General features: G+C 39.4%; 1 protein-coding gene across 3 annotated transcripts in view; it reads left to right on the forward strand.

Annotated features, from left to right (window-relative positions):
• The window catches only part of LOC127433951 (microtubule-associated tumor suppressor candidate 2-like), a 112909-nt gene that overhangs the window by 87354 nt on the left and 9943 nt on the right, over window positions 1–15612 (forward strand). For all 3 annotated transcript variants that reach the window (XM_051686339.1, XM_051686341.1, XM_051686340.1), the window contains exons 6-7: window positions 2961–3059; window positions 12867–13141. In XM_051686339.1, the coding sequence (XP_051542299.1) occupies window positions 2961–3059; window positions 12867–13141 (374 nt within the window). The remainder of the gene's footprint in view (window positions 1–2960; window positions 3060–12866; window positions 13142–15612) is intronic.

Consider the following 15612-nt stretch of genomic DNA (forward strand, 5'->3'; position numbering starts at 1 on the left):
TAGCCTTGTTGTTGGGCGCATGCTCCAAAAAACAGAGGTGACACGCAACATGTACTTAACAGTTCCTCAGCTGACGTCCATCCTTCAAATAGTCTATTATGCTTTGTATTAAGTATACTTGGAAAGACAGATGTAGACTGTGGCTTGACTACGCAAAATCCAGCTGTAGCTCGATTATAACATGTAACCAGACTGGATGTGTGGGGCCTTAGGTGCTGTCTTAGCAGGGGATGGGGAAAGAGTGGGGTCCAAGCGAGGAGGCGTCAGTTGGGATTCAAGAGGGGTGTCTATGGTTGTCTGCTACATGTTGAGATGAGCTGGCAGTAATTGGGTGCCCTGGGACCCCTGTTGAAATGTGCTGTTTATGTGGTGTGTGCTTTGTTTTTAGTGAAAGTAAGCCAAAGCAGTAACCCCAAAAACATGCGCGCCCCTCTCTGTTGTGCGATGGGGATTTGAAATTCCCTGTACGCCATCAGTACCTTCAGTCTTTTTGCATAATTTCTTGAGTTTGTTTCATTTATATCTGTTTGGCTTATTTCATACAGTGGATCTTCCTACTAAATAATAAAGTTAAATAAGCTTTTTACATTTTCTGATGTAAAATGTGAGTGTCATGGTGTTGCCAGAGCATTTCTATGCATTTGAGTGTTTTTTAGCGCATTGATATGCAAAATCTTGGATGGTTGTTAGGGTGTTCTAGGTGGTTGCTTACTGGCCCAAGTCATTTTTACTGGCCCAAGTCATTTTATAAGTCCGCCCTCAAGTTTCTATTATATTATGGTCCCTAGATGGGTGATTTTCACGAAACCAGTCAAGAAAATTTCCTGGTTACTTTAACCCCAAATAAGAAAAAAAAATATATATATACAGTATTTATAATATATACACACTAATGAGCCAAAACATTATGACCACCTGCCTAATATGCTGTTGGTCCTCCGCGTGCTGCCAAAACAGCGCCGACCTGCTGAGGCATGGACTCTACAAGACCCCTGAAGGTGTCCTGTGGTATCTGGCACCAAGACATTAGCAGCAGATCCTTCAAGTCCTGTAAGTTGCAAGGTGGAGCTGCCGTGGATCGGACTTGTTGGTCCAGCACATCCCACAGATTCTCAATCAGATTGAGATCTGGGGAATTTGGAGGCCAGTGCAACACCTTGAACTCTTCATCATGTTCCTCAAATCGTTCCCGAACAATGTGTGCAGTGTGACAGGGCGCATTATCCTGCTGAAAGAGGCCACTGCCATCAGGGAATACCATTGCCATGAAGGAGTGTACCTGATCTGCAACAATGTTTAAGTTGGTGGCATGTGTCAAATTGACTTCCACATGAATGGACGGACCCAGGGTTTCCCAGAAGAACATTGCCCAGAGCATCACACTCCATCCACTGGCTTGTCGTCTTCCCACAGTGCATCCTGGTCCCATCACTTCCCCAGGTAAACGGTGCACACGTACACGGCAGTCCACGTGATGTAAAAAAAAAAAACTGAACTCATCGGACCAGACGACCTTCTTCCACTGCTCTAAGGTCCAGTTCCGACACTTGCGTGCCCATTGTACAGTAGGTGCTTTCAATGGTGGACAGGGGTCATCATGGTCATTCTGACTGGTCTGCGGCTACGCAGCCCCATACACAGCAGGTTGTGATGCACTGTGTGTTGTGACACATTCCTCCCATAACCAGCATAAAAATGTTCTGTGACTTGTGTCACAGTAGACCTTCTGTCGGTTCTGACCAGACGGGATAGCCTTCGTTGCATTCTCACATCGATGAGCCTTGGGCACCCAACACCCTGTCGCCAGTTTGTGGTTTGTCCCTCCTCGGACCACTCTCGGCAGGTACTCACAACTGCTGACCGGGTGCACCCCACAAGCCTTGCCGTTTCAAAGATGCTTTGACCCAGTCGTCTGGCCATTACAATTTGACCCTTGTCAAAGTCGCTCAGGTCTTTACTCCTGCCCATTTCTCCTGCATTAAACAGGTTGACTACGAAAACTGATTGTTCGCTTACCATCTAATCTACCCAGACCTTGACATGTGGCCTTGTTAGGGGATGATCAACGTAAAATAAGACCAGGACATTTTCTTGACAGGTTTCATGAGAATCACCCAGATATGGTGTTGTGTAATGTTAGTCTACTGGATTCTATTTTCACCTATTTATTTGTCCGCCAGGCCAAAATCATAATTTTGATTGCTTAGAAAAGTTATAGCACACATCTCCTTAACAAGCCACAAAATGTGAGGTATCATTCATGCATTAACATCCACCACTAATAATTACACACTTTATCATATTTCTTTTTAAAATTAAAAATTTTCGCTATGGTACAATAGATATGTTAGGATTATTTCTTTAAAATAAACTCGACTTCTTTTCACTGTACTGGGAATGTAATGACCACAGATCTTGGATGTGTGAGATGAACACATAGATTTTGTAATATATTTTATGTCCTATGCCTATGCTGGTCTATATATGCTTGCATTTTCTCAGAATGTCATATCGGCAAACGGACCCTGGCAGTTGTGCTATTTTGTGGATGGCTGCCTCTTATTGGAATCGATCCACGGACCACTGAGACCATATTACGACTCCATACCAGAGAAGAGAGATAGAAGGAGAAATATAAAAGGGGGGGGGGGGTTACAGTTGTGAATGCATTCATGGATTTGCAGTCACTTACACTTGTGTATCTGTGTGTGTGTGTGTGTGTGTGTGTGTGTGTGTGTGTGTGTGTGTGTGTGTGTGTGTGTGTGTGCCCTGTGCAAATATCTTTTAATACAGGTTACTTCTTAAAGGGAGAGTTCACCCAAAAATAAAAATTCTGTCTTCATTTACTCACTCTCATGTTGTACCAAACCCATATGACTTTCTTTTTTCTGTGGAACACAAAAAGCACTGCCATTAACTGTCATAAACAGATTTTGCTGATGTCTTTTTTTTATCTATAGCTGCCTGTAAGGAATTCCAGAAGAGTTCTGACGGCACTCGTTCATCTCTCTCCTCCCCTAAGAGACTGGCTGTGGTCTCTCCTAAACCACAGTCTCCAGGTAACTAACCAAGACAAAGATCAACCCAAGATATTGCTTTCATTATATAGTTCTCCCCTTCTGCTGTAAGTGTACATTGCTGCTATTAGATGATGTCATGCTCTCTCACACTCACATCTCCACTGTAACACTCCAAATGTACTTTTTCTCTCACACACACATACACGTTGGTGTTACTATCATTATGAAGAATTTCCATGGACTAATAAATAAATAAATAAGTAAATCATTTAGCTAAGTTTTAAATAGCAGCAAACTTAGGTGCTTCTCTTTTGCCATGTGGCCCCATTTTCTGGGGGCCAAATTATTTATTTATTTATTTGTAGCAAGATATTGCTTACGATGACATCACAGTGACGTCATTTTGTTGTTTACAAAAAGTACGGCAAAAATCGTGCAAATGCCTTTATGCATTTTTAATGTATGAACAATCAAACATAGCAGCTTTTTTGGGGGGGGACCCTGTATATGCGGCTTCTCTCACGTGTGTGCGCTCTCTCTCTCTCTCTCTCTCTCTCTCTCTCTCTTTCTCTCTGTGCACGCTTGTGTGTGTGAGCGAGAGATCGCTTTCACAAACACTTGTCAGTCATCCATGATTTTTTTTTACGGATAATTCCAAGGGCTCTTTTTTCATAGGCACACAAAGCGCAGCGCTACGCGCAGAGACTGTGCACTTCGTCTTATCCAATTTGGGTGGGAGTGTTTGCGTTATCTTTGGGTGTATGTGCACAAACATTGTGTATTGTCTGGAAATAAAGTGGCGCAAAGCACAACTTGCTATTTTCCTGAGAAATAGGTCATTGAGCTAAGACATTTCAATACCATGTGTGTTTTCAGCACAAAGTCTAAATTCATTTGCATTTGCAGTTTATTTATTCCACCAGCAGTTGGTAATAAAGTTAATGTCCAAACTCTGAAAATATGGTGAAAGATCAAATTATGTCCCTAACGATCACTGTTGCAGCCGTTTAATGAGACAAAAATTGATGAGATATGTTGAACTATCTATAGGTCATTGTTTATTTTTCAATTATTATTATTATTATTATGTTTATATTTGTAATTGTATTTATGATCTAATTTGTATTGGTATTTTTCCACCTGTTGTCGTAGAGTGATTTTTAAGTCACTGCAAAAGGAGTTGGTGGAAGAAGGTAAATTGTTTGCATTTTGTATGATTTTTTTTTTTTACCACTTCATTATTTTGATTATATTTTTGTTTTGTTTGAAATGTAATTTGAATGTAGAAATATTTTTGTTAAATTATTTTGTGTTTCAATAAATTAATTTAGTTTTTCAAAATCGACCAGTAGAAGTGAAGTGCGTGTCGATACAATCGCTGTTAATACTAGCCATGATTTGTGTGTCAGTAGATGAAAACGATTAATAATACTTACATTCTTTATAATTTAACGGAGCCTATATTCATAACCTAAACCACATTTACCATGCAAATAAAAGGAGCATGTCAAATTTAACAAGGACGCAGTAAATGCACAAAATAATGTAAGTCCATAGTTCAATTCTTCTTATTCATTGCATATAGTCTATTTACACTACCAGCTTCATATGAAAGTGCTGTCTATGTTTATATTGCTGGTGCTTGATGGAATGGACTATATAATAGGACGCAGATGGTGGAATAACCGGAGAAGAACCTCCAAATTATATTTCACATGACCCAGCCCATTAGTACCTTGCCGCGCAATTTCGCCAAACTCTCTTGCACCTAGACTTAGTGCATGCTTGCATGAAAATACCAAAACTTCACAGCCATGCCCATTGGCTTATGACGTATGGCATAGTGCTGCACTTAGTGCTAGCACTCTTAAAATAAGGGCCCCAAATGTTTTCTGTCATTCTAACAGATAAAAAAGAGTAAAAAAAGAAAGAAAACCATTTGAAACTAGCACGAGTTTTCATTTCATCCATTTCAAGTGATATAGGCAGCATTTCTCTCCACACACTTGTGTTTGAGAAAAAGCAATAGAGCGCATTCTTCAGACTAACGTCAGACAGTCGTTGTTGTCCTAAACACCACAACTCCAAAAATCATTTGTGTTTTGTGTAAAGAAAATGCTGGAAAAAGGAATAGGAGTTATTTGTCAGTTTTTCTTAGCCCAACAAAAACACAGGATAAAGCAATCAAACGAACGTCGGATGGCTCTGTCAGGCTCAATGCAACAAACCCAGAATAATTAATCAATACTAAGGCTGCATTGCCCACTCCATGAATACCCAGAACAATATGCATAAAATAACACTGTTAAAGCATGAATAACATATTATATGTGTTAGCTGGATTATTTTAAAGTTGAGCTACACCCTGGTAAAATGGTCTGGAATTGTCATTTTTAATTACTTAAAATGCTAATATTGGCTATTATCAAAATATCAAATACAAACACAAAACTACTCATTTCGGTTCTCGCTATTGGCCGATAACTAAAACTAGGAACTTGGTACTTGTATTGGTCTTCAAAAATTGGTATCGTGCATCTCTAGTTTTAAGATTAATGCTCTATGGAGTTTTAAATCAACCCTTACCCTAACTCCCTACCGTAAACCTTAAACCTAAAAACATTTACATAGCTATCTAAATAGCGACTTCTGTTGTTATTAAGCTAATTATAAATACTACAGATACTATAAATACCTCTACATGTGTTTTTTTAAATGTAAAAAAATACATCGATTTTCCAATTAAGGATGACTTCGAATTTTGCCCAAAAGAAAGTTATGTCACATTTAGCTCTGTTTTTGTCCCCAAATATCTACACACTAACAAACTGAACATCCCAGTGAAAAGGAGAGTACTTCATAGGATGTAATCACTGTGGCCACTGAGGTCAAATTCAGCTGTCAGGATGTACAAAATGAATCAGTAATCAGTATTCAATCAAGAGTCTTCAGTTTTTTATCTTAATACAATGCAATAGTGTATCCCTTCCATTCCTCAACAGACAAATCAATCTTTTGTGTGTCCCCTCCACTGAGCTTTATTTCTCCTTCCCTCTCTTGTTCACCTAAGAAGTGACCTAACCTTTCCTTTTTTGTCTCTACCAGCACCATAAGAATGAACTTTTTCATTTATACTTCATAAGACATTCCTCTGCTCTACCCTCTTCTTTCTCTCCAGTCATGCCATCCATGCCCCTTGTTTTATTTGTCTTCATCAAGAGCAGAGAAAACCACCCTAACATCAATTTCTCCCACCATACTACCTGAAAATGACTATTTCCTCTTTGTTGTCATAGAGACTGACTCCCTGACAATAGATTAAGCCGCTCTGATAGTTTAGGAGGCAGGTGACTGTGGTGTGTGAATGTGTGTGTGCTGCTGGATTGGATTGTCTTTCAGGCAGTATAATGTTTAAGCTCTTTAATTAAAGTGCTGTTAGTTTAAAGCAGGATCACATTTAGCTGGAAATGAGGGAATGAGAGGAAACAGATTTACAAAATTGTACATCCTGGTTGTTTATAATTTCTCTTGCAGAAGAGAGGGTAAGGATTGTTTTGATTAAATCAGACTCTCTATTTCTGTCTAACTTAATGCATACCAGATATGCATTAGAGATTAGCAGCACTATATAACTAATTATCACTTCATGTACTTAATTATTACTGCCTGTACAGAGACTAAAATGTGTCACAGAATGCAGAGGCAGGACCCAAAAGCAGAGTTAAAAAGGGGATTTATTTATATAAAAAAAAAAAAACAACAACAACATAAAGCTCCCAGAAGGGGGAAAAAAACTACCCCGTAGGTGAAAAAGGTAATCCAGGGCTTGGGCAGAAGCAGCTGGGAACAAGACCAACCGGACCGGGTAGGAATAAACAGGACTAACACAAGACAGACATGGGCAGATAATGCCATGGTCCTGTCAGACAAAAGCCCAGACTGACAAAGTAAGAGGACCATGACACTCCCCCAAAAAAATGGGAACATCAAACAATACACAAGATAAACGAGCATTAACATAAATCAGAACAACAGAAAGGGAGGGAAACCAAAGAGGGAACTTAAGGAAAGGGGCGGAGTCCTGCAGCCTGGGGGGAGGCCTCAGGGTGAAGGCGGGGTCTGGTGGCCTGGGAGGAGGCCTCAGGGCGGAGGCGGGGTCTGGCGGCCTGGGAGGATGCCTCAGGGCAGAGGTAGGGTCTGGCGGCCTGGGAGGAGACCTCAGGGCAAAGGTGGGGTCTGGCAGTCTGGGAGGTGGCCTCAGGGCAGAGGCGGGGTCTGGCAAACTGGGAGGCAGCCTCAGGGCAGAGGGGACAGAATCCTGGGTGGCGGCCACTGGACAGGGGGTCAGGAGGGAGTGGCTCAGTGGGTGGTGCCATGGAAGGCTCGGGCGGCGGAGGCTCATTGACCATGGCAGGCGTGGGCACTGGCCGCAGCAGGGGAACAGCCTTCATGGCCATGGACATTGACAGTGACAGGGGAACGGCCTTTGTGGCCGTGAACACTGGCAGCAATTGGGGAACGGCCTTCGTGGCCATGAGCACTGGCAGGTGCAACTGGGGAACGGCCTCCGTGGCCGTGAGCACTGGCAGAGACTGGGGAACAGCCTCTGTGGCCGTGAGCACTGGCAGCACCAGCAGAGACTGGGTAATGGCCTTCGTGGCTGTGAGAACTGACATGGACTGGGGAACGGACTCTGTGGCCGTGAGCACTGGCAGAGAATGGAGAACAGCCTCAGTGGCCTTGAAAACTGGCAGGGAAGGGGGAACGACCTCCATGGCCGTGGGCGCTGACAGCGACAGGGGTAGTACTTCTGTTGTGACAGCCTCTGCCTCCTGGTGGACAGCTGCAGTGGGCTCGGCTGAGGCATCCACTTCCATGTGTGGGGTGCCCTCGTCCTTGGGTTGGGATGAGGAATGGAAGTCCTCTGAGGCACAGGCTGAAATAAACTCCTCCCATTTCATAGCCTGCCTTACTGCCTCGAGAAACCTCCATCCTCATCCCGATCTGGGACCCAAGATCTATAAGTCCATCCTGGCCAGTTCGTAATGCAAGCATGACGCGAGGCGCACCCGCGTTCGCGAGAGCAGACAAACCACTGACACGAGTGCATGCTGCCAAGAAGACATAAGCGTGATGTGCCCACGTCAATAACAAACAGTCTGACATGGAGCACGAGTGTCCGGATTCTGACACAGACCGAAACTGAACCAGACAAGAAGTCAGGATCCAGTCACCGTGCTCCTGATATGAAACAAGACGGACCGAAGAGCACATGGCAGAGAATACAACCGAACCGCGCGCTCACAAAAAGACAGACAACAAAACACAAGACAGACATGGCACGATAATACCATGGTCCTGTCAAACAAAAATCCAGACTGACAGAGTGACAGGACCGTGACAAAAATGCTTAGCCTCCAAAATGAAAAAAGATCAGATAGTGATTCTTGATGTATTCTGACTAGGGGTTAATTTCAGTATACTGTATTGTTTCAGTATATGAATAAAAAGTACTTGTACTTTATCAGTACTTAACAGGAAATTTTCCTTCATCCTGGCAAGAAGCAATAATTATACCCATACCAAAACCAGGCAAGGACCATTCTGATGCTAACAATTATCGCCCAATAGCACTGACCAGCTGCCTCTGTAAAACTATGGAGAGAATGGTCAATGATCGTCTAGTGTGGATACTAGAGTCTGAACACAAGATCAGTAAATTCCACTGTGGGTTTAGGAAAGGAAAAACACATTGGATCACCTTATTAGACTGGAATAATTTGTATGGGACAGCTTTATTAAAAAAGAACATGCTGTTGCCGTATTCTTCGACCTGGAGAAGGCTTATGATACCACTTGGAGATATGGCATCCTTAAAGATATATGAATTCGGTCTTCAAGGCAGATTACCCTTTTTTTGTTTTCAATTTCCTGTCCAATAGTCATTTCCGTGTTCAGATAGGAACTACCCTGTCAAATTCACATATTCGAGAACTAGGGGTCCCTCAATGAAGCATTCACTCTGTTACACTTTTCAGTATCAAAATTAATAGTATAGCAAATGTTATAATGCCCAATATTTTTTGCAGTTTGTATGTTGATGATCTGTGCATTTGTTACAGAGGAAAAAATATGAATGTAATCGAACGACAAGTACAATTATGCATCAATAAGATAAATAAATGGTCAATCATAAATTGATTTAATTTTCTAAAACAAAGACTGTTTGTATGCACTTTTGCCTTTTGCGGTCTCTACATCCTGACCCAGAGTTTCTTTTTGGAAGGAGAACCCATCAAAGTTGTCAAAGAACTTACATTTTTAGGACTTGTGTTCGATAACAAACTCACTTTTATTCCACACATGAGAAACCTGAGGAAAAAGTGTTTCAAGACATTGAATATTATAAAAGTGCTGGCAAAATCAAAATGGGGTGCTGCCTTCATTGTACTTTTACGACTTTACAGAGTGCTAGTCAGATCCCAGCTAGACTATGTGTGCTTTGTATATGGCTCAGCAAGAAAGTCCTACATTAAAATTCTGGACACCTTACATCACCAAGGACTACGACTGGCTTTAGGAGCTTTCAGAACCTCTCCTGTTCAGAGTCTTTTCACAGAAGCCAGAGAACCTCACTCCAGAACAGACGTTTGAAGTTGGCATTACAATATGCAGTGAAACTGCAGAACAAACCAAAGCAATCCAGCCTACCAGACAGTTTTTCACCCCGAACAATCTTACTTATATGAAGCCAGACCCAGATATATCAGACTTTTTGGAATGAGGATGAAACCTTATCTAGAAAACCTGGATATCAATTTGGACAACTTAACCCAAGCTCATGTTTGTCCTATACCACCGTGAGATCTGAAAAGGCCAAATATAATTTTGACAATGACCCAGCACAAAAAGACAGAGACACACCCTAATGAGTACCACCAGCAATTTTTAGATATAAGATATGCTTTTCCTCTCCATAAACCTCTTTTCACTGATGGATCAAAAGCAGATAATAAAGTTTCGGCAGCACCCGTTATCGGAGATCAACACTATGGAATCTGTATTACTGGACAATGCTCCATCTTTACTGCTGAAGCTCATGCTCTGCTTTTAGCCCTGGAAAATTTTAAGAATGAACAAGAACAAAATTTTTAATTTTCACAGACTCAAAATCTTGCCTTCAAGCTTTGGAATCTTTAAAGACTGATCACCCCATTATTTTGAGTATTTTAACTATACTCTACTTCCCAGGTCATTTTGGACTGTCAGGCAATGAGAAAGCAGATATCGCAGCTAAAGAAGCCCATTCTCTAGAAATCACAGAGTATAGTATTCCACCCACAGACCTAAAACACTTACTAAACTCTTATATCTCTAACAAGTGGCAGATAGAATGGGACGAATGTAAAAACAATAAGCTGTATGAAATAAATCCAGTATAACTAATAATCTTTTCTCTAACTTTGAAAATAGGCATGATCAAATTGTATATACTAGGTGTTAATAGGTCATTCTAGACTGACACATGGATTTTTATTAAAAGGTGAAGAACCTCCATCATGTCTTTCCTGTCAGACTATACTGACTATTAAGCACATTTTATTGGATTGCGCTGCTTTTAATACTATTAGACAAAGGTTTTACTCAGAAACAAGCTTATCAGACATTTTTAAAAATGTATCACCTAAAAATATCTTAGAGTTTCTGTTTAATATAAAACTAAAATTCCTTATTTAATTTTTATGTTTTTGATACTTAATCTGTTCTCACTGTGTGGATAGCCTTGTTGCTGACATGGCACTAAAAATAAACAAATAAATAAATAAATTATCAGTACTTTATAAGTACTGTTATCAGATAATAATACCATTATATTAAAGGGTAAGTTCACCCAAAAATGAAAATTCTCTCGTCATTTACTCACCCTCATGCCATCCTATATGTGTATGACTTTCTTTCTTCTGCTGAACACAAACGAAGATTTTTTAGAAGAATATTTCAGACCTGTAGGTCTTTTATATGCAAGTGAATGTTGACCAGAATTTTGAAGCTCCAAAATTCACATAAAGGCAGCATAAAGGTAATCCATAAAACTCCAGTGGTTAAATCCATATCTTCAGAAGTGATATAATAGGTGTGGGTGAGAAACAGATCGATATTTAAGTCATTTTTGACTATAAATATTCACTTTCACTTTCGAAAGTGAAATTGGAGATTTATAGTAAAAAAGGATTCAAATATTGATCTGTTTCTCAAACAAAGTGATCGCATCACTTCAGAAGACATACATTAAACCAGTGGAGTCGTATGGATTACTTTTATGCTGCCTTTATGTGATTTTTGGAGCTTGAAATGTCTGGTCACCATTCACTTGCATTGTATGGACCTACAGAGCTGAAATATTCTTCTAACATCTCAGTTTGTGTTCTGCAGAAGAAAGAAAGTCATACACATCAGGGATATATGGTGAGAGAATTTTTCAAAACATTTTGGTGAACTATCCCTTCAATGTACCACGGTACTGAATGAAAACATATACAATGGCATCTGCATGGACTTCAGAAAAGAAATCAAAGAATCTTATGGTACTACCATGGAACATGGCCAAAAAACATGGTATTGCCATGGTAATGTCCAAAAAATAAAAATAAAAACTATGGTAGTCCCATGTTAGTTTTGTTGGTGTGAATGTTAGTTTAAAATTCCAATTTTTTTTAATACATTTTATAAGATTATAAATAAAGTATGCATTTGTTAAATCAACAACCAAATCAAGGAGAAATACAGTATATACAGTAACCTTTCCCTGTGCATATAGACAAACTGTATGTGCATTTACCATAAGTTTACAGTGTGCAGAGGACAACTATAGCTTGCTAAGATGTATATTGAGTTTAATTCAATACCTGATGTGACAATAAAGACCTGATAAAAGTGATGGAAAAAAGCATTGGAAAAAATGCTGCTTAATGCTGATCATTAATAAACAAATTGCTTGCACTCTCAACACAGTGGACCTAAAGCAAAACAGCCCCATCATTGCAATTAACTGCTATGTGTCCCTCAATCTCACAGGCAAGTCCTTCTTCTGAAGCTAGTTTCTACAGTAATGACAGCCGTAGATCATCCAGTCATTCCATCTGGCTTAATGTGTTGATCAAATTAATCATGGATAGAAAGAACAAATTGAGGGACCATCCACTATGCTTCAAACACAGCTGCCATATGCACACAAGTATTAGCTGCTATTAGCATATTTATGCATAAAACTTTATATGGCTCTGAAATTTCCCTCATCTTGGAGCACATTAAGATACACACCTTGATATTTTATTTTATTAATGCCATACCCATTGATTTTAATGCTAGTTTTGAGCAGTTTATCAAGATAAGTACTTATAGAGCATAAATAATGGACAATGTCTTTATGTAACACTTCCACTTCACTGGTCATGGTGTGACTAATCTAGGTGGATTGCATAACAATTCTTCCATTATTTTATTTGAACTAAAGATTGGTCATGGTCTTTTTATCCACTGCGCATTAAGTATGGTTGTAACTTTTCGTTAGATTTGGTCAAATATTTCATTTTAAAATGACTGTACATTGTGACAGTCTAGTTTCTGATTATAGTTCCTTACCTTTACATATAGAAAATTTATGTAATTCATTTACGTAAAAAATTATGGTAAAGCTTTATGTAAATTGTTTCGTGGTTTTTAAATGCACAAGACTACCTGGGGTGTTTTTACAATACAGAGACCATTTTATCCACAGAGGGCCATTCTGAGGTGAATTTAACAAAATAGATTTTTTATTAGTCTCTTGTACATTTATCTGTTTAGTCCTCCAGAGGCCGCAGAGAGTAACATCGGCAGTACGAGCCTCAAGCATGCAGATTTTACCTCGTACTGGCTCTCCTGGCCCAGAGAAGAGAAAAGAAGAGGAGCAGAAGAAAGAGAAAGTACGAGAGGAGTTTGAGAGACATGGGGAACTGCAGCTCTTGCAGGGCCGCTGTGAAGAGCAGAGCAAGCAACTACAGGCTCTTCAGACAGAACTAAAGAAGACCAGCGTGGGTCTGGATGTCTTTGTGATCTGCACTCAACACTTCTGCCTCAAGGTACTTTATTTCAGACCTCCATGCTCTAAAAATCACATTATCCTCACTTACGATACTGAATTGCTAGGCTTGAGTCAAATGCCCAAGTGTAGCTGTCTGCAACCCGCAAGATGACAAGGAACACCCAATACACGACACGCCCACTCCAAGGAACACCCCCTTGGATCAAGAAACGATTCTATTGGCTAAAATAACATTTAAATTTATATGCAATCGCTGTATGATTCTTGTTGTCTTAACTATGTAAATATAACAAAGAATAACATTTAAATTATGTCACAAAACATAATATTAAACCGACGATATAAATGATGGCATTAAATATTTCTCTCTTCTGTTTTCTCCAATTCGCTCACAAGTTAACAGGTTAGCCTATTAGCTTAGCATATGCTAGCTTCTTCTCCTCTTCATTTTCATCACATTTCTTCTCACTGTCACCACCTACTGATACAGATTCAGTTTTTAAAGTTTATGGTTAGGGTTATGTTTAGGGGTAGGGATAGTTGTATTGTAGCTGAAGGGTTGCTATGGGATTCAAATAAACACAACAAACACAGTGAAAGGATGTGACATCAACTGTTGCAAGACTTTAGCATTTTGCCTGTTATTTGAAGGGGGCGTGACTTGTAGTGGACACAGACAGACCCTTCTCCATGTACCAACAGTTCTTTTGTGTTGTCTTTTTGGTTGAACATACAGAAGGAGTTATTCAAAACTTGGAAGGCTAATTCTTTCAGTTTTTTGCTTGAAACCCATGCTGAATTTTTTTTTAATCCAGCCTAAGCTGGTTTGGCTGTTTTGGTTTCCTTGACTTTAAGCTATAATAACTGCTTGAATACTGTTACTATTTAGAGAATCAATCTTATTCTCAAAAAAATGAATCCCAAATATGTTGTATATACAAAGTTATTGCTGTTTAGCAAATGTATTCTTACCAACATGATTTACAGTACACCTACTGCAGGAACATCCCCTTTAGCACAACCCCTAAGATCAAGTGACATGCTCAAGGACAGAATGATACGGTCTTCACACGTCTCCATACCTGAGATTGAACCTGTGATGTTTGTGTTGCCATGCCAAAGCCTTATCCACTAGGCAACCATTAGTGTTTACTGTTAACCGATATACTGCCTTGAACTGACACATCCACTCAATCTCACACAACTCCCAAACAACAGAACAAGTCATAATCATAATCCTTATTCTACTGTAAATAGACCTATTTGGACTACGAGAGATGAGGTAACTGTTTGCAAGAGTGTACCACTTGGATGGTTTGCACACACTCACAGCATGCATATTATCGTCTGTCTCCTTAGGATAAATCGCATATGTTGTTGTATTCCTCATATAATTTTTTTTAATTTATTTTTATAATATTCTTTTTTTTTTTTTTTTTTTTTTTTTTGTCTGCTAATGTTTTTAGAAGCGTAGTGCCCTCTGGTGTCTATTAGAGAAAATATGCTAAATTATCATATCTTAAAATGTGTTCACTCCATTTGCTCACAGTTGGCACTGTAATTTTATTTTGCATATAGGAACTAACTCAAGACACAGGTACACAATCTCAAACAATTCAGTGAGCGGTCTGAAAAAAAAAAACCTTTTCTATATGTTCTAGTTTAAAGCCTGCGCATACACAATTAGGCTTATGTTTAATGTAATTGTATTCATCTCTTCCACATGCCATTCTGTTTAGAAATAAAAGGGTCTATGTATAGAGGTTGTGTGTGTTAGTAACCTGCCAACTCCTTCTTTTTTGTTAGCTGTTAAATGCAGACTAGAATGAATGTGATGTTTCTGCAACACATCAACTTCTTTATTTTCTTTTTTGTTAGCTGTTAAATGCAGACTAGAATGCATGTGATGTTTGTGCAACACATCCATTTCTTTTCTCTTTTTTTCTTTTTTTTAAGCTGTTTAATGCAGAATAGAATTCATGGTGTGTTTCTGCAACACATCAATTTCTTTTTTTCTTTTTTGTTAGTTGTTAAATGCAGACTAGACTTCATGTGATGTTTCTGAAATACATCGATTTCTTTGTTTTGTTTTAGCTGTTAAATGCAGAATATAATTCATGTGGTGTTTCTGCAACATATCAATTTGTTTTTTTGTTTGTTTGTTTGTTTGTTTTTTGTGTTAGCTGTTAAATGCAGACTAGAATTCGTGTGATGTCTCTGTCTTTGATCTGATTTTTCCTTTAGACAAAGGCCATAAATGTAATACTAAATGCAATACTCTCTGTGTGTGTGTGTGTGTGTGTGTGTGTGTGTGTGTGTGTGTGTGTGTGTGTGTGTGTGTGTGTGTGTGTGCGTACTGCTGAAAATGAATTTCCATGCTTGTCCAAGCTGGTTTATGATGGTTAGCGCTGTCCAGCATCCAAAACACAACATGTCGGTCAACATGGAGTGTGTGTAATATTTGTGTTAAAAGCCATGTAGTAGATGAGTATCAAAGCAGATGTGTTA

Source organism: Myxocyprinus asiaticus, chromosome 43, assembly GCF_019703515.2.
Source record: "Myxocyprinus asiaticus isolate MX2 ecotype Aquarium Trade chromosome 43, UBuf_Myxa_2, whole genome shotgun sequence".
Taxonomy (NCBI): Eukaryota; Metazoa; Chordata; class Actinopteri; order Cypriniformes; family Catostomidae; genus Myxocyprinus; species Myxocyprinus asiaticus.